The sequence below is a fragment of the Montipora foliosa genome, chromosome 1, assembly GCF_036669935.1.
Source record: "Montipora foliosa isolate CH-2021 chromosome 1, ASM3666993v2, whole genome shotgun sequence".
NCBI classification, from domain to species: Eukaryota; Metazoa; Cnidaria; class Anthozoa; order Scleractinia; family Acroporidae; genus Montipora; species Montipora foliosa.
The window spans coordinates 21,565,011-21,585,010 of record NC_090869.1 but is presented as its reverse complement, the minus strand read 5'-3'; the positions used below and the strand labels follow the sequence as shown (position 1 = coordinate 21,585,010).

Here is a 20,000-nt window from a genome sequence, read left to right as displayed (position 1 = left end):
GGTGTGCATCTCATGTTAGCCGTAAGTGAGGCCAACGGGATTTGGTAGAATTGTGCTATGTGTGATAATACCTTTTTCTATTTTCGCCATGAAAATATTGGCTAAAGCTACGGCCATTTTCGTATCCCTTGAAGGAATTGATCCACGACTCAAATATCGCTTGGGAATATTTGCTTTTCAAATGTCATCAAACAAAGGGATCATTTCCCTCGTGTGAAAGCAACTCTTATCGAAGTGAATGAAGGGGGTAGTTTCTAAAGAAACTGTGGTGCTGCGTCGGTGGGGAAGTAGTATACAAAAACTTTGGTTTTATCAACGGAGTTGATAATGTAAATTGGCCACCGTAAAGAGATTCTAAAAGCTGACGTTTCGAGCGTTAGCCCTTCGTCAGAGCTAATCGCTCGAAACGTCACCTTTTAGAATCTCTGTACGGTGGCCAATTTACATTATCAACTCCGTTGATAAAACCAATTTTTTGTAACTTATCGAAGTGTGCAATCTTTTCTGTGAATTCGGACTAACCGAATCCACTTCTGCCGTAAAAATTATACTGCATTGTTATTCCTGGCATGCCTGATTTGTGTTGCAATGAACCTCATTTCGGCTGCCAGCCGCGCAATACCGTCTTTTCGCTTGTCCGCCAATGACACTTGTTGCCTTCTACACGATCTATTACGTCAGAGCTGCATGTGTAACCAGATCGATTTGACCGAGCGCAGGACAGAGACGCTTTGGAGCGCCAAATTCGAGTGTTTCGGGCGAAAAAATATAGCAAACAAAACGTGTAAAAGATTAAACTTGCCGCAGCGTCAGACTTTTTATTCCTGCTCTTTTCGATGAAACCAAAAAAGAAAATTACTTCAAAAATATACACTTAAAGTTTTATGAGAGAAAACGCACACAAAAAAGACTTCCGGGTATGTATTCATTGTAGAGGATAAGGTCAGGTGGGAATTATTATTTTCCAAGACAAGATCTCATGCTCTGTTGCTTCTCCAGGTACGTTTCTCAGTCATTGAGAAAATCTCTCGGATCTCGATCTCGAGTTTGACTGGTGTAAATCAAATGGCGTCTTTAATAGCAGCAACGGGTGAAGTAAAAGAACAACTGAACTCATCTGCTCAGGTACACCGCAATAGACGGAATTGAACTAGTCGTTGGGAAGGAAAAGCTGTTTCTTTATACTAGCTTAGTTTCTATTTTTTATTGGATCTTTACTCGTTTAAGGTATGCTTACACCCCTGGAAAGTTTTATAACTGACACTGAACCATCGATCCCTTAATTCAACAAACTCACTTTGTATAATTTAAAGTTCTTGAAAGGTAGAAAACAAGTTGTCCAAAGTGAAAAGTCAATATTTTTGGCAATTGTAACCATGATATCGCCAGCAAACATTTCGGAGTGGGGATGAAGCAGTGGTGATAGTAGTGTCCTCCCACCAATGTGGCCTGTGAGTTGAATTTGTTGTTTCCGCTATTCTGCTTCGAGAGGTTTTTCTTCAGGTACTCCGGTTTTCCCCTCTAAATGCACTTGACACTTCATTATTATTATTATTATTATTATTATTATTATTATTATTATCTCATAGCATTTACGCTCTGGCAGATGTTATACCGCATTTAAACCAAAGGAGCGAGCCATAGCCAATGGCCAAAGGTCCTTTGGGTCATTCCCTCTTGTTTAGTTTTCCAGAACCTTTCTTAGGATCCTTGCTGTTCCTAACAAGGCTGTTTTCTGCAAGAGTCCTTTCTTGATAGCAATCCCTAGCTTCGTAAGCCATCCATCTAACCTTTTACTTACTCCTCCAAGTGCACTAACAACTATCGGTACGACTTCTATTATTATTATTATTATTATTATTATTATTATTATTAAACTAATGCCATTGGTAAACTACTCTGCCTTTACTCTAGATAACTGCCACGAACACACTGGAGGCTATGGTAATTATTTTGCTGAACAAGTCTCAAGAAGATGTAGATTTGTCGATGGTGACGGAAGGAGCCACTAATCTTGTTGCTGCTGTTTTCAATATTTTGATGTCCGCATCTTTTAATGCCAACTTCACACGTGAAAATTTGGTGTCGGAGGAAGATCGGAACAAAGTAAGCAGTTCTTTGCAATTTGTCATAGCTTGGTAGATCTCTAAAACTCTGTATGTCCTTTAATATAGAATTCATAAATGGTTACGGATTAGCTTTGCTTGCGTCTTACTGTTCCAAGAAAGAACTCCACTGAAATGATAAGGGTTGTTATGCAAAAGTCTCATTTCAGCAGTTAAAAAGTAATTGCCAGTTTCTTAGTGTCAACACGTAAAGCCGGATTGTAAATTTGATATCACCTATATACAGTCGAACCTCTCTAATACGGACACCAATGGGACAGACCAAAATGTCCGTATTAGAGAGGTGTCCATATTGTAGAGGTTACTACGAAGACATCATTTTTAAGACTTCACTGACAGTTTTGAGGGTTCAATAACTAAAATAGGCCCAGCAATCGACCGTTAAGCTTTCTTTCATGGATAGGAGGGTTTCATGTGGACCAAGGGTGATGGACTTCCCACAATGAAGAAACTTTGCAACTTGAACCAGAACCAGAAAACCCTAAGTTTACTGTCATCAAAGATAGCCGAGTTGTTGGGCTACCACGATTAGCAAATGCCACCCATGGCAAAAGAGGGTTTAGGACATTTAAGACATTTCCTCGTAAAGCCAGGGACAAGCCGGAATGGTTAAAGAGATCCCAAACAAATACATTTTTCAGGACTTCAACGGTGTTTGAACCCTCAAATTCCGTTCATAACTGCAAGGATCGTATAGCTTCACTTGATCATCAGTTCATGTCCGCAGTTTAATGTATGATTCATTTCATATAACATTTCTTTCATTGATTCATTCATCACGGAAACAATTTAACCCACAAATCAGACAAATGACCAGCTCCCAACATCAGTGGTTTCATAGCTGAGTTGATTAGAGCGTCGCACCGGCATGGCGAGTTCACCGGTCCAAACCCACTTGAGAGAGGTGTCCGTAAGGAGAGGTTCGACTGTATACCATCAATGGTTTTCATCGGGGTTTTTTAATTCAAATCTACCACTGAACCAAGATCTACCTCAGAATTTAAATTAGTTGGTTATTCATCTTATCAGTGTTGTTCTCAATGCCTTTTTTTATCTTTAGAGTAAAAATGTAGTTAACAGAAATATGGGGGCTTTCGACCAAGTCGCCGAAGCAATATTTAACAAAAAACTCTCCGGCCAGGAAGACATAGAGATTCAAACAAAGTCGGCGACATTAACCTGCAGAAGAGATATCGGCCATCGAGTCCAAGCCAGCCCAATTGTCGCAGGAAATGCCAGTGTCAAGTTCCCAGATATTAAAAATTTATTCAGCAGCGAAGAAGTGGATGCCCAGGTGCGTGAAAAGGAAACAACACGTAGTGTTATTTTTCTTTTAATAACAATTATCGCAAATGATCCCTGCAAACAGAGTTAAATCAGGAGGAGGCTTCAATCTCTATTTTCTCATCTTTTTAGTAAACTCTTATTTTGAGCATTTTGTCAACATATATGACCGTTATTCCATTTTTATACGCCGCTATGCACCATCCCTGTCGTTACCTTTAGGGTGTGCCCTTGCATATTTAATATAGCAGTTGCACAGATGGACAGTTAGCACTGAATTACAATAATCAAATTTTCCTCAAGACATTGCTTAGATTTTGAAAGATATTGCATCGAAGAGTTGCAGTCACAGGTGGAGTTCTTTTAACATTCTGCGAAAAAACGTTAAAATGGTTTCGAGTAAATGCTATTTGTATTACCAGAAACCCATAAGGGTTGAAACGTGTAACGGCCCCTTGTGTGCTGGGAAGCAAGCTTCTGAATATTCCAATTTGCTAAGTACCATATTTGGAACAACAAGAGCGAGGGGTTTCCAAATATGGTACTTAGCACTGAAACGTTCAACCAATCAGTTGGCACTGAATATTCGGAAGCTCTGAACGCGCGTTACACGTTTCAACCCTTATAGGTTTCTGGTATTACGTAACACTGATTTCTCTTCAATTTTCTATACCATTTCTTGCAGCTTCTACATCTTAGCAATAATCCATTTTCCTGGGACGAGTCCAGCAAATTAGTAACTACTTCCATTTTAGACGTCAAAGTCTGTCATTCTCACGGCGAGCGACTGCCTATTAACATTTCCAATTTACCAGAAGACATCGACATTCAGATTCCTTTTGCCACTGTTCCATCGTTGCAAGCACCGAACTCTTTTTCCAAACAAAATGACAATGAAAGCATTCAGTATCATACTTTTGAAGTTGAGGACATTGGACAAGCCATTGAATTTTTTGTAAAGCCCTTGGAAAACCAGGAACAAATAATGGTTTTAATCAAGTACGGTGAAAAACCAACGATTCTGGAGCACGACATAAAAGTCAAATTACCAAATTTTTCTAGTTGTGTAACTACGGGGAAGTCTTCGTTTGACGATAGCAGCTGCACTGAGAATCCTTACAGCATATTCCTACCAAGCACATATTTGAAGCAATTTGGAATATACTACGTGGGTGTAAAGTACGATATGGCTGATGAAGTACCTTTCCCGCAGAGTCGACAGAAAAGAGAATGTGGAGAGGGGAAAAGATCCAAACGTTCCTGCATTAAGTACAAAGATCCACCTCCCACCGAAAATTTAAGAGGAAAATTTGTGAAGAACCAACAGAAATATGATAGGTCCACGCACAGCAATTATACGATCAAACAAACGCGTATTAGTTGCAATTTTTGGAATCCTTCATCGAATCAGTTCTCCTCTGGAGGATGCAGAGTAAGATCAAGTTGTTCTTCGTATGAAACACACAGTGTTGTTGCCCTTTTTTGAATAACAAGATTTCGAATGGACCAGTTGTAAGGGGACAGAAATAGCAAGGGTTGCCTTTGGTGCAGATCCCATTCCAAACACCCACTGATTTGTTTTCGAAGGTTCTGAGTTCATTCCGCAAATTTTATGAAATGGCTAAACAGTTGCCTCTGAGTCCTTGCCGAGTCCCGGAATCGAACCTGGGCCACATTTGTGGGAGGCGAGTGCTCTCACCACTGCGCCATCCCTGCACCCCAAACACATAGCCACTTTCATCATTAAGAGACAGAAACGGGTAATCATTGACATATTTGGTTTGCAAGACCTATATATTAAATCTAAACAGCAATGGTCCGTGAATTACAACGCGGTATTCATCAATTTATCTTTCAGCCCGGCAGGCGTCGCTCCTCGTCACAATCGTTGCCTTGCCGTTGCAAACATTTGACCTCGTTTGGAGGCAGTCTCCTCGTTAAACCAAACCCCATTGACCTTAACAACATATGGGTTGCCTTTGCTGATATCCATAACAACACTGCAGTGCTGGCAACCATGATCACCGTTTTGCTGCTTTATCTCGTGGTTATCGTGTGGGCGCGGAAAGCTGATTTACAAGATCAAGAAATCCAGGTAGTGCTTTATTAAGGACGCTGCCCACTATTGTTATAGCGCATACTTTCTGCGCATCTCGTGATACTCGGATTTCCTATTGCTGGTGCTTATTATATTAATACAAGGATACTTTTGCGCGGTTCAAAACTATGCGGAGAAAGGAGAACTTAGCAAGAGATCTCGCATTTTTCAGAGATAATTGAGCTTCAATTTGGAAAAGGACGCCATACATTGCTTTGTATTCTAAAACTTTTTACAAATATTGTTGATTAATTATCTTCGAAAAATGCGTGGTTACACGCAATTTTCTTTTTGCATTTCAATAACACTTGTTAAGATCTGCTTTTCCCGCATATTCAGTAAACTGCGAGAATGCATTTTTGAGTTAGTAGGCACCGTCCTTAACTGATGATTATTACCAAGGGGCGACCAGTCACATTACCTTATAACTACAAGGTGTGGATGGGATTCTGGAAAAAAAAACTATGGGCTAAATTCTTGACCACCTCTTTGCCTTTTATGAATTTAGAAAATTTATTTTATCTCAGCTAACAGGAAACCTGAATTTCCTCAGTGATATAACGCAAATTTGACGTATTGAAAAAATGTGTATTTGAAGTGCGGGTTATAGACTAAAGATTAAAGTGATCTTCGCAATTATCTGGACTGTTAAGGACGGTACCTACTATTGTTATTGCGCATACGTTCTGCGCATCTGGACGGGTTTCCTATCGGTGATGCCTACTAATACAGTGATATTTTTGCGCGGTGTAAAACTATCCGTAGATCTTAGTAAGTACCCTTGGTATCCAAAACGAAAATTGAAGGTAACCATGCATATTTTGAGAGATAATTAAGCCTCAGTATGAGAAAGAACGCCATACATTGTTTTGTATTTTAAAGCTTTTTACAAATCTTACTCTTCATTATCCGTTTGAAAAATGTGTGGTTACCCCCAATTTTCGTTTTGGATTTCAATAACACTTGTTAAGATCTACATTTCCTGCATAATCATAAACTGAAGCAAAAATACCTTTGAATTAGTAGGCACCGTCCTTAAAGCAATTGTCTCCCCGTAGACATCTAAAAAATTGAAGCATCTTCAACGGGATCCTGTTGAATATGCACAGACCAGTTTTAAGGAGAATTTATGGGGTTTCAAGATTTATAGCCTTTCGTTTCATTTTTATAACGACAGACGTGCGTTCTCCTTTCCAGCCACATGTAATTTATTTCCTTTTTTTTCGATGCATATTTTTATCTTTTTATGTCTGCCTTTTTGTCATCTCTGCACGCATCGCATTGCAGTCATGTTTATGTGTGACTAAATTATCTTTATATATGTTATGTGATGGTTTTCACGTCGAAAGCATCTGCAACTAGGGTGACTACGCACCTTTACTTTTTTCCCATTATTCGCAATTCCTCTTTTTCTCTCTTATATTTTTCTCTTACTTTTATTAATGTGATAATTTCATGTAAAAAGTGCGAAATGAAGAATCTTGAAATATGTGGTGTCTGGCGACCAAACGTCTTCTTTTTAATTCTTCTTTCCTTTTGAAGAAAGATGCTGTACTCATCGGAAGGTCGTGCAATCCTTTTTCCTACGAAATCACGATATCAACCAGCAAGCGAAGAAATTCAGGCACCACAGCCAACGTAGCTCTTGTCATAGTAGGGGAAAACGGATCCAGTGGTGTGATTCAACTGAGTAAACTTACTAGCTTGAGATTTAAGAGAGGTTCCGTTGTCAGATGTACGGTTCTTCTTCAAAGGTGGTTGGGACAGTTGGTGTATCTTCGTATCTGGCAGGATAATTCAGGAGACAGCCCCGCGTGGAGCCTTGATCACGTGACTATACTTGACAGACGGACCAGCGAGGAATTGAAGTTTATATGTAACGAATGGTTAGCGGTTGAAAGTGACCTTGGGAGAACAGATAAAGTAATGTACGCTGCAGGGATCGATGAAATGACCAATTACAAGAATTTATTTCTGTCAAACAGCTCGGACGGACTTTATGACGAGCATCTTTGGATTTCAGTGGCGGTAAAGCCACCACAAAGTACTTTTACACGCATCCAGCGGGCTTCGTGCTGTTTATCTCTTCTGTTCTGCGCCATGATCACAAATGCTATGTTTTATGACGATGGTTCATTAGACAATTCCTCAGTTTTTGTTTTAGGTCCTTTCAAGTTGAGCCTGCGCCATCTTGTTGTCGGAGTACAAAGCGGCCTGATTATTGTTCCCTTTAATTTTATCTTGACTCATGTGTTTCGCAAAGTATCGACCTCTACATCAGCCAAGAAGGAGACGTTGAAGAGTCCATTCCAAAAGGCAGGGTCAAATGCCTCTACTCATCAGTTTAACCTTAGAAACTCAACACTAAAATGTACCAATAAAATTCGACCAAGCTCCCACGGTACCCACTTGCAAACGACCATTCGGCCTACTGACATCTTGAAGACACCAGTTTCCGAAGATGCACATACATCAACAACAACAAATTTCTTTGATCCAGGATGGAAAAGCCACAACAGAAAACTAAAAAGAAAGGAGAATAAATACTTCTACTGTTTCTTGTTCTGCACCGCGTGGGTGTTGTGTTTCGTATCCGTGGGCGCATCTGGATTTTTTACGTTACTCTACTCGTTGCAATGGGGAAAGGAAAAATCTGAGCAGTGGCTACTTTCATTCTTTTTCTCTTTTGTACAGGACGCAGCAATTTGCCAACCAGTGAAGGTTTTTATGTTTTCAGCAGCAATTGCGTTTATCATGAAGTTTTCTTTGGATTTGAAAGAAAAGCACAAGCCTTTTTCATCCAGAAATAGCGGGATCGATGACGTAAAAAAAGAACTTTTTCCCAAGGAAATGGTAAGACATTACATTACTCTTTAGCTTTTGGACTTTATCGTTTTATTTCTAAGCCGACGTCAAACATACATTTCCTTCAGTCCTGCATCCAGGACCGAACCAAACTCTTATTTCTGGTGTTTTGGTATCTTTTTCTTCTGTGCCATAATTACTACTTCAGAAATGCTGAGATCAAAGGAAATCTGCTTGGGCTATTTTTAATTGAAAATAAGCCCTATTATGTTCAGTATATTTTCCTCATTCCTTGAAGGCATAGAATGGGATCTATGAGGCTTTAGAAGCAAGTAGTAAGAAGGAACAGAGGTTTCCTTCTTAAATGTAACTTTGGGAACAAAGGATTCTCGCATTGAAATAGCATCACTGATCGATTAAATCGCGTGTCCCACTTTTTCAATAGCTTGACAAAAGCTAGAATTTGCAATGAAACTTCCTGTTATAATGCCATGCAACATCGTCACCATGTGCCTACCATCCAGCCAAACGTTTTTAATCAGTAATGATTTACGAAAATCAGAAACAAAACCTCGGGAAAGTTCATCGATGACACCGAAAGGCACAATCTTTAATGAAGTCGCTATTAAACACTTCATTCTTTATTCATTTCACCAGTTTGATAATAACACCTGTGTTGAAGAGTTTCAGCCACTATCGGAAAAGGCGTTGAAAAAGGCAAAGCTAAGGAGAATGAAAGAAATAAAGTCGTCACAGGTCATCAAGGAAGTGCTGCTTTATTTGTTGTTTCTTTTTCTGTTACTTGTGGTTGCATACAGTCACCGTGATAGTGCCGCCTATGAAATGACAGTAAATTTGGAGAATCACTTTTCAATATCGGTAAGAGTCCTTTTTCTTTGAGTAATTTGAAAAATTCTTAACTTAGTATCGCGTTTGGTGACGCATAGTCACTTTTGTCTAAGATTGAGAGCGTTAGCAACATTGGCTGGCAAAGAAAGTTGTAAAAGTCGCAAGGATTTCGTGTGTATGCTAACAATAACCGCAAATATTGCAAGAACAACACATTTTGCTGATGCTATCAATACTGCATGGACTAAACGTACAAAAGCACCCATCTGAGGGAAGCAAAGATAAACGCGAAGGGTGTGAACAAAAGACCTACATCTTCCGTGTTTTACTACTACTACTACTACTACTACCACTACCACTACCACTACCACTACCACTACCACTACCACTACCACTACCACTACCACTACCACTACCACTACCACTACCACTACCACTACCACTACCACTACCACTACCACTACCACTACCACTACCACTACCACTGCCACTGCCACTGCCACTGCCACTGCCACTGCCACTACCATTATCACTACCACTACCACTACCACCACCACCACTACCGTTACCACTACCATTTATTTCCACCACTATTGCCACTAACCAACCACTGTGACTACTACTGATGCTGCTGTACTACTACCTCTAGCAAGACAACTACGCGCACAAAGACACTCATTGACAATTTTCTGCTAATTGCTGAATTCTTTGGACTCTAAAGGTTCGAACATATTTGGATGTTTTGGTCGTGACGCTGCGATCCTTTATACCTTCAATTTTCGTGGCTAACTGGTATAACGACAAGGCGCCATCGTTGTCGGAAGATGGATTGATTATTGATGGAAGCTCAGTGCTTGTTGGCATGGCGAGGATTAGACAACACAGAATTAAGAGTGGTAAGAAAGAAATCAAGAGCAATTGAGACATGTATAGGGTCGATCGCAAACGATATGGTTAAAGCCCATGTTGAACATCACTAAAGGATCCAAAACCCTAAAGTTTCAAGTAAATGTTGCAATTGTTCCTAATTCGTAAAGATGTTAAATCTCAAAATTTCCCATGCGACTGACGGATGTTACGGATGTTAAACACCACTAAAGGATCCATAATCATAAAGTTTCAGGTGAATGCTACAATTGTTCCTAATTCGTAAAGATGATAGATCACAAAATTTCCCATCCGACTGATATTAGAGATAACGTCTATAGCTTTACATGGGATAAAGGAAATGGGTCCGCGGCATCTCGAAAAGCCAGCGCCGACGACAACGACACAGTTACAAAAGTGAGCAAAAAAATGGCTCAGTGCATGTTTCACCTGAGCGTTTTGCATTTTGCATATATAATTGCAGCATTTTTTTGCTTTTCTGCTCCTAAGGACGACGGGAGATTATTGGATTTTGTGGTTCTGCGGTGGACGTGAGCACCCCGAGATAAAAATGTTTAATTTTCTGTCCATTTTCTCACGCTGTTCACATTAAACGAATTCCTAGTTGTATTTGTTTGAATGCCGAGCGATTTAAGGCAATCGCGTGATTGCCCCAACGGGAATTTATATTACCAGGGCTTCGTTGTCGTCCTTGCTTAAGCTAATAGCCTGTGGTCTTTCCGGCCGACTCTTAGAAGACCAAAAACAGAGAAAGAGCTTAACTGTTCTTCTAAATTTGCAGATTCGTGCAGTTATGTCAACCCAGTGATAAGGCACTTATCGAATGGTTGCTTTGGGTTCTACTCGATAACCGAAGAAGACACCCACTTGTATCAGCCTAACTGGGTTCCGGTTCTTCCTAGCATCCCATCAGAAAACATATCGTATGAGTTATGCCCCAGGCCCTGGCGCTATTACTCCGCCAGTGATCTAAACGGTGTTCCCATGTTGGGCAAGACAGCCTTGTATTCTGGGGGAGGGTATGTTGCAGAACTTGGGTACCACACTTCCAAAGCTCAAGAGGTCATCGAAGAACTCACTTTTCACAACTGGATCGATCGTCGCTCACGTGGCATTTTCATCGAGCTTACGGTTTACAACGCACAGGTGAACTTATTCGGTGTAATCACCATATTGGCGGAAGTCATGCCCACCGGGGGAGTAGAAATGTTTCACAGGATTGATATCATTCGGGTCTACAGGTACCTAGGGGAGCTAGGATACGCGGTGTTGATATCTGAACTAACTATTTGTCTCGTCATCCTATTTTTTGTGTATAAGGTCATCAAACGTGTTTACTACCAAAAAGTGGCATATTTAAGGACATTTTGGAACCTTGTGGATTTCTGTCAAGTTCTTTTTGCGTTAGCCTCTATTGCTCTTTACTTTGTAAAAGTGGCGAATATAACCGAAACTATGAAAGATTTAAAAAAGAATCCTTTCGTATTCGTAAGCTTCTCGCTTCTGTTAACTTGGAATGAGATTGATACGTACATGATCGCTTTTGTTGTATTCCTCACGACGATCAAGTTCTTACATCTTTTGCGGTATAATAACCATATCAGATTCTTAAGCTACACATTTTTTAGGATGCGGAAGGATATTCTACTTTTCATGGTAGAATTCAGTTTTTGGTTTATCCCTTTTGCGATGATGTTCCACTTGTCTTTCGGACCCCATCTACAGGATTTTATGTCCCTGACAGCTACTATTCAAACTATGCTGAGCGCCCTCCTTGGAGGACCCTATTTTCGTCATCTGCAAGAGGTAGATCGAGTTTTGGCTCCCGTCTTGTACATTTTCTACAGTCTTCTAATGGTACTGATACTTTTGAATATGTTCGTGTCCATAATAAACTTCGCACTTGCGGATAGAAAATGTCTAATGAAAGATGCCGAAACTGATCCCGAACTCGTAGCATATTTAATAAAGAAGCTAACACGTGTTTTGGGTGTAAACGCGCTGGTTCACCCAGGAGATGACCACAAAATGTCTGCGGATGATGATTCGAGTGATGAAGAATTGGAGTCCCGAAGAGATTGCTTGAGAAAAAGGTCAAAGAGTATCTTTAAAGAATTGAAAACTAAAATATCCTCTATGCAGGAGAAAGTAAGAAACGTATCCATGATGGAAAAAGATGAAGAGCTTTTTTTAGAAACGATCCTTATGACGAAACACAACGGGCCAACGCCTCCATAATACTTAGGGAAGGGTGAATAGAGGGTATAGGTGCGTTGAGGGGAAGATAATACCTCGCTTCATTCTGAGAAGAGAAGATAATATAGTTATGTCTTTACTGGATTGTCAACGAGAGAGTTTAATTGTACTTCTCAAGACTATTCTCAATTTGCTATTGTCGCCCTTAGAATTGAGGCTTTGATACAGTTGAGGCAGATCATAGAAACCTCGATACTATTTGATGTACTTAAGTTACAAGACAAGCTTTGGTTTAAAGTGGTTACGTTTATTCAAAATGTCTTAGTATTACGTAATAGGAAAATTAAATATGATGAATGGCTAAAACTGCTTTCTTTTCTTATGTCTTCAGTGTTCCTTTCTTTTAATCATGGATTACCAGGCTTTAACCATAACTTTGCATCTTTTCAATGAATTACCTAATTCACTCGAATCTGACGGTGACTGAGGTATATATTACTAAGATTGAAACAACCCGCCACTCAGGCACTACTTTTCCATATACGTTATCCATGCCAGTTCCTGTGACGAATTATTGAGAAAATGTCATCACAATTGAGCGCACTTTTTCTTCATGGACACCATATCACGTGGATGAAAGGTGTGTAACTTGGTTATCTCGTCGCTTAGCAAAAACTGTAATGTAGTTGGCATTAAACGTTCGTGCCAAAGCAGTTCAGTTTCCGTTCGCTTACGATGACACGGTGACGCAATTCCTTTTAAGCCATTTCTTGACGTCTTTTATGTCATAACCCATCGGACCAGAGCCCCCTTCGTAAACAACCTTTCCATCGCGAATGACATGAAAGCGGATTGGAAGAGCACCATACCCAATGTTAGCTGTGTCAAGCATTGTGTCAACAACCACAGGACATCCGGGAATTTTTTGGGCCAATTTTCGAGCGGCAAGGCATCTTTCGGTTTGGGTTCTGTGCGTTCTAATGACGTAGTTGTTCTGAAAAAAAAAAGAAAACAGAGTTATGTTAGTATTGGTGGTAAAATTTACCTGGCAGCGTCAGTTCTAAACCTGTTACCGATTGAAGAATGAAACTTAAATCTGTGGAAAATTGAAGGTTAAAAGTCCCTAAGGAGCATGAGAGAAAAAAATCCAATCAAAAGCTTTCATTCTATTTATTGTCACACTCTTGAAGGATTTGATGTACACAAAAAAAAAAACGGAAACAAACGAACGACTGAAAAATTCACAAGTGCATTGCAAAACAAGCGGTATCTTGTAAAAAAGAATGTGGAGTACTCAACTCCAGCACAAGGGTGTTGTTTGAATGTGAATTCGTGCACAGATCTAAACGAAAGAGACAAAAGCACTCCTTGAATGGTAATTTAAGAACCACACGAAAGTGCTCCAAACAGCTGTATTTCAGTTATTTTAAGCCAAATTTGTCTAAAAGCAAACAGTATCAAAAGAAAGGAATACAACTTTGTATTTCATTGGCGATTCTTTGAGATTCTGTTTAAAAATGTAAATTGACGCTTCCGCTCAAAGTTCAGCTGACTCTATTTGGAATGCTTGGAATGTGTTTGGGCATGGTTGTTTTTAGTGTAAACAAGACTACTAAAACATACCTTCAAAGCCCATCCATCTGAGGGATGCGCCTCTTCGATGTAAACTATGCAAAAGTCGGCAACATGGCTGAATTCCTCGGCCATTTTCTGAAACTCGTTTAGCTGGTCCATAAAAATAGGACAGGTACAGCTGCCAAAGTTCAAAACAAGTGACCGCCCAGGTTTGGTCATCTGTAATAGCGGAAAAAGGTGTTTTCCAGACAAAGACACCACAGGACTGTTAAACGCATCTTGGCCTAACTTACTCTTCCTGTTCATATCCAAAGTCACGCTGTGCCACACATTGTGAAACATTTGATGACTGAATAGAGAATCCCAGTAAGAACGCACCGGCAACTTCACTTTGGTGACAGCATCAAAGGCCCGTATAATCCAAGCCTGGAAAGGTGGCATGGATTTGAGAAGCGCACCAATTGAAAAAACGAACAATAATAAAGTGTAGGCTGTGAAAGCTCGGACCACTGGAAATGCCTGCGCAAACATGTTGATGCTATGAGTTTCTTGCTGGAAGTGAACCGCTTAACGACTCACCTTGTTTTTCATAACAGCAATGACTTTATACTGTACGTGATTCGTGCCGGTTCATCCCTCTGATTGCGCAGAAACAATAGAATTATCAATTCTTTAAATCCGGATGATTTAGGGTTCATTGATTACAGCATCTCAGCAATATCTTCCCACTGTAATGTAACCCTTTGAAAATTACAGGAAGTAGAAAATCCTGCCTACATATATTACAAATGTTAACAGTGCATTGGCAGTTAACTCATACAAAAACTTCTGCCTGATCCATGAAATTAGCCTTTAATAGTTTGAAATTTGAAGGAAAAAAACATCTCGTGGTGTATTAGGCTCATGGCTTTCTATTGTTCTGCGAAAGATAATATCTTTGGTGCGCCTTGAGAAATGAAGGCATTGGATTTTTCTCGAACGAAGACGAATTTTCGCGGAATCGTATCATGCAATTTGCAGGCGCAATCGCGAGGAATACACGTACAGAATATTCATGCTCTTCGACTGCTGTTTTGAGACGAAAACCCATTCGTGTTTAAATTTCCCTTGCTGTGCACACCTGAGGTTCTTGGATAATACTTCAAAAGAATAATTTTCAAGGTGTCACTAAAGTGTGCTTTGAAAATATTCCTTGGGGACAGTTTTAGGCTGCCAGAAGATAACACTCAGCACAACTGGACAGGCGAAAAGCCAACGTTTCCGTGCAAAGCTTCTAATTACAACCATGCAAAACTTCGCCTTTGTACATTTCTGTTTGTTACTTTCACCGTTAGAGCGTTTGTCACCATTTATTTACTCTGTTTGCAGGTTCGTGAGACCATGTAAACACATAAGAACATTCTTTGTAGACTTGGGTTTCTAACGCTATTTGTTCTAAACTATCGTTGTCTCACGTAAAAGCTCAAACGAGAACCCGACAGTGCAATCGAGTTCAAAGGATTTGTATTTTTTTTCCAGTGAAAAATTCATTACCTCAGTGGATTGGCGATAACTTAGTTGAAACAGCTCTTTTTCGTTGTAAGGCCGTAGATTGCTCATTTTCTAACGGAGATGGTTGTTTTTTGATTATTAGGAAGAGAAAAGAAATGCTGAGAATATTGTGATGGAAACTCCTACGATAGGATTATCCATAAAAGCACACTTAAGTGACTGGAACCAAAAGAATGCCTTTCATCTAATAGATAATTAGCATTTAACGATGATGTAATGATCTATTTTCTGAAACTCAATTAAATAATAATTGATGTGTCATGCTTTCCGTATATCAGTTCATTGGTGCTTCGGTGAAATAACGGGCAAATTTATCGTCGACCAGTTAGATGCTTTGCCTTTTGTTTAGTAAAATTACATACTCCAGAGTTAGTTTGATGCGTTTCAAGTATTTCGTGTTGCCACCTTTTTGCCAGCGTGACTTTGTGGAACAGCTGGAGTTTTAATGACGTCAAAAGCGAGGGGACTCGTTTAGCAAGAATAGTTGTCTTTGTCAAAGTTCTAAAAACACGCCAAGGCTAGAATGCGGTCAGCAAAGCATCTTACGCAATCTTACGCAACTGAAGATCCATCACAAATGATTTTTGAATTTATTCGCCATACTTACAGTAACGGGGGGCTGGACATTTCATTTTCTCTGCTTTATTGATAATAATTATCAACATCATTGTTGTTTTCATGGAGAATGTCATGGCAATTAAATCTGGGGTGTCCAAAGTTGTCCAGAACAAAAGGCAAGAGCTTTCCAAGATTGGAAGAAACTATTTCAAGGTACGTCCCATTTTCTCAGCGCATATTTTTGCACTCAACTACCATAATTCTATTTGGACTCGCTCATGCTTAGATGCTTCCGAAGCAATGGATGAAAAATTGCGGAAAAATTTGCATTGTTTACTATGGTGACCGAGTGATCCTTTACTCGAAATCTTCTATGGGGTTAATGTTTTATTTAAGTCTTTGGTCCACCTAGCGTTGCCATGGCTACAAAACAATCGCATTTCTGAAGCCTTGCACAGCCTTGTTCAGACGAATTGTTTGAAGCTGGTTTGCAGCAAGTCAAATTGCTTCTGCGCAATCGTTTGCACAAGTTCCCACCGTGTCCCCGAAAATGCTCACAGAACTATAATACATGCATGTTTCGTTTGTCCACTTGCACTTGTATTTACGGGTATGCATCTCTTCCACGGACCGTATGAGACCGACGTACACTTTTTCAGTCTCTACAGACCATATTGATCATCAATTTCTCACAGGCTTCGATATCAACTATGCATGTCATTAAATAACGGACCGTATACAGACCGACTTGTTCTCTGACTATCTATTCAGATCTTCGAATTCTCACAGTCCTCGACTACATGTGAGAAATATATCACTGATATAACTCGAGGATGTAAGCTGCTGCCGACCTTGTTATTTATATGTGCTTAATAAAACGAAGTGTTCGAGGGTGTTTAATTCGTGTAACTTTAAAATATCTTCTGGTTGCCGTTAGTTGAAGATTATTTCATAGATAATTTTAGTTTAATAGGGTCTTAACTATTTTTCTCAAATCTCATTAGATTCTAATTAAATACTATATCATCACATGATTAGTTCTGATAAATGTGCGAGAGAGTTACCTGAACTCCCAGCAGCAATGAAACTTTGGCCTCGAAAATGTATAAGTTATGAATAGGGTTAGGGTTAGGGTTAGGTTAGGCACTTTAACATCTTCAGTTCCCACGGCCTGCTCCCGTCTGACCTTGTAGCTCAGTCGGTAGAGCGGCGGAGATCTATCCCGAAGGTCGTGGGTTCAATTCCCACCCTAGTCAGAGTTTTTCCTCTGTCCTTGTGTGGGCCCATTTCCATCTGTAGGGCTAACAACGCTCACATGGTTCATATGGGATAGAAATCTAGCACTTCACATTACACTCTATTCAGTTATAAGTTATGATAGGTCGACTGCGGTTGGCGAGGGATGGATTTTGAAGTGAAAGGAGTTCAAGACAGGACGCAAGTTTCAAAATACTTGATATTAGTAAAATTACATAGGTGATTATTGAAAAGTCTCTGCGCTGATTGATTGCACTTTAGGTGATTCTTTGCAGGTTAACGCACTCAGCGAGTGATTTATCGGGATTTACCTGCACCGGTGGCTCAGTTGGTTTAGCACCGGGTTGTCCCGCGGGAGATCTTGGGTTCGAACCCCGGCCAGATCAACACTCAGGATCTTAAAAGAACTGAGAAGGAAGTGCTGTCTTTGCAATTTCATCTGCAAATGGTGAGACTTTCAAGCATTCTTGGATAAGGACTATAAACCGTAGGCCCCGTCTCACAAATATCTTCTATGTTCATAAGTTCCTGGTGGGACATTAAAGAACCCACACACTATTCGAGAAGAGTAGGAGATGAAGTCCCCGGTGTTGTCGCCGTCCTGTTCTCTCCAGCAGAAGTGGCCGGCTTGGTGGGGTTGATGTCTCTAAAAAGGCTTGTGATGTAGGAGGCCACCTAAGCAGAAACAACCGTAAGTCAAATAGGGACTTTGCCGAGTGCTAGAATATGTAGAATTTCAGTAACAATGAACGAGAAATTTCAAGTGCGGTATTGAAAATTGTGAATTCATTGTTAGTGAACGAGTGCAGATAAATCCCTATAATTCACGAGCAATGAGTGCGTTAGCATTTTTATCATTCAAATTGAATACAATACACAAAGAAACACTGCATTGAAACCACTATATACTAGGTAAACCAGACAAAATGTTGATTTTAAAGTTAATATGTTTCAAAGTTGATACAAAATTAATCATATATTTTTATAAAATATATCCGAAAATACATGATATGAATGACTTTAATGCATCTTCGAAGACGCACTAAACTGGATAGTTCGTCTGGAATATGTAGATGTATAATTTCACTAACAATGAACGAGAAATTTCAAGTGCGGTATTGAAAATTTTGAATTCAGTGTTAGTGAACGAGTGCAGATAAATCCCTATAATTCACGAGCAATGAGTGCGTTAGCATTTTTATCATTCAAATTGAATACAATACACAAAGAAACACTGCATTGAAACCACTATATACTAGGTAAACCAGACAAAATGTTGATTTTAAAGTTAATATGTTTCAAAGTTGATACAAAATTAATCATATATTTTTACAAAATATATCCGAAAATACATGATATGAATGACTTTAATTCATCTTCGAAGACGCACTTAACTGGATAGTTCGTCCAGACGAATTATGCGCCTTGCTCCCGTCTTTATACTAGACGAATTTAACAGACGCAGAAAAAATGTTTGCCTAAGTTCGTCCCAGACGAATTATGCGTCTTATATATTTCGTCCCGTCTTTACACTAGACGGATAACACGCTCGATGCATAATTAGTCTGGACGGATTATGCGTCTCTAGTATAAAAACGGCCAATTACAGACAAATGTATGGAAAAATCAAGAACGCTACCACGCAGCTTTTAACGAAGGCTAGTCCCTAAAATTGGTCTGTATAATCCTTTATCGTGTACCTTCAGTTCGCGATTCATAATTTTTTTAGTACTAGCGTTTAACGAAAGTTATTTGACATCGGATCCCCATGTAAACACTACAAATTCTTTACGATTTGCCTACCCGTCAAAATGACGGTCAAAACCGTGATCAGCGTTGAACAACATTTGGGACTGGAGAAATAAACTCCTTGGTTAATTTTTAATCTGGGATTAGCGTTAATCGGCTTTTGAACAACCGGGCCCTGGTGAAAGACTTTCCAAAACCTCCTTTGGGTATTTTGTGGATAACCAGTCTATAAAACAAACAAAAGAAAAAAGTATATAATGATGATTTTACAGATTGTTCAAAGCTGGCAAAACTGTGGACAAAACGCGAAAAAACTCAACGAGCTTGAATGAAAAATTTAACATGCATGATTCGCACCCTTACCTTTCAAAACAGATATTCCCCAAGCAGTTACTTTCTTGGCATTTTAGGAATTGCATCTCATCAATAAGAGAATCAATTTCTGCATCTGACAAATCGTTAAACAAAGCATGGTGTAATGACAGTGGTGTGTTGAATTTACACCACGGCTATTACACCATGACGTCAAGGAAGTTGTTTCGTCACAACCCATTTTCACGTAGTACAAATCAGCCAATCAGAAGTTGAATAATAATACGCGGTAATTACCGAAGCGAATTTTTGAAAATGGCCGCAAGCCTTTTTGTCGAGGTGACGGACGAATAAGTAATTATATTAAAGCAATTATTCACCTCAGGCTCGGCAAATATCAGTGAATAAAAACCTCGACTTCATCTCGGTTTTTATTCACCGTAATCCGCCTCGTCTTCGGCGAATGAGAGATCTCTAACCGTTTGTCGCTCTGTTTTGTGACTCTTGTTCAGAGGGTGATGGACAAAACACTGACGCCTAGTCCATGGACTACCCTAAAACGGACATTAAAATACCATTGCGAATGAGTACTATTGAAAGAACTGAATTCATCATAACAATGTATCATATACCTTAATTTCACATACCTTGTTTATTTTCGTCCGTACGGTCAGATGCAACTAAATCCATTGCACCGGTTTCACTTCACTTACATGAAGTACTGGGTAAGTTTTGAAATTTTCAACTCTGAT

The 20,000-nt window shown here is 39.6% G+C and overlaps 2 protein-coding genes across 2 annotated transcripts in view; one reads left to right on the top strand and one right to left on the bottom strand.

Annotated features, from left to right (window-relative positions):
• Positions 1-12,503, top strand: part of LOC138011147 (polycystin family receptor for egg jelly-like) — a 43,143-nt gene extending 30,640 nt beyond the window's left edge. Inside the window, exons 15-23 of the mRNA XM_068858126.1 lie at positions 1,000-1,125; positions 1,915-2,106; positions 3,187-3,420; positions 4,096-4,842; positions 5,269-5,505; positions 7,051-8,331; positions 8,971-9,192; positions 9,884-10,058; positions 10,832-12,503. Coding sequence (XP_068714227.1) covers positions 1,000-1,125; positions 1,915-2,106; positions 3,187-3,420; positions 4,096-4,842; positions 5,269-5,505; positions 7,051-8,331; positions 8,971-9,192; positions 9,884-10,058; positions 10,832-12,288 — 4,671 coding nt within the window. The 3' untranslated portion in view covers positions 12,289-12,503. The remainder of the gene's footprint in view (positions 1-999; positions 1,126-1,914; positions 2,107-3,186; positions 3,421-4,095; positions 4,843-5,268; positions 5,506-7,050; positions 8,332-8,970; positions 9,193-9,883; positions 10,059-10,831) is intronic.
• A 125-nt stretch (positions 12,504-12,628) lies between these two features.
• On the bottom strand, positions 12,629-14,262 carry LOC138011137 (type I iodothyronine deiodinase-like). The gene is made up of 2 exons (XM_068858120.1): positions 13,870-14,262; positions 12,629-13,240 (listed from the first exon to the last, which is right to left on the bottom strand). The coding sequence occupies exons 1-2, from the start codon at positions 14,260-14,262 to the stop codon at positions 12,977-12,979; spliced, it is 657 nt and encodes a 218-aa protein (XP_068714221.1). The 3' UTR covers positions 12,629-12,976.
• Between the last annotated feature and the right edge of the window lie 5,738 nt (positions 14,263-20,000).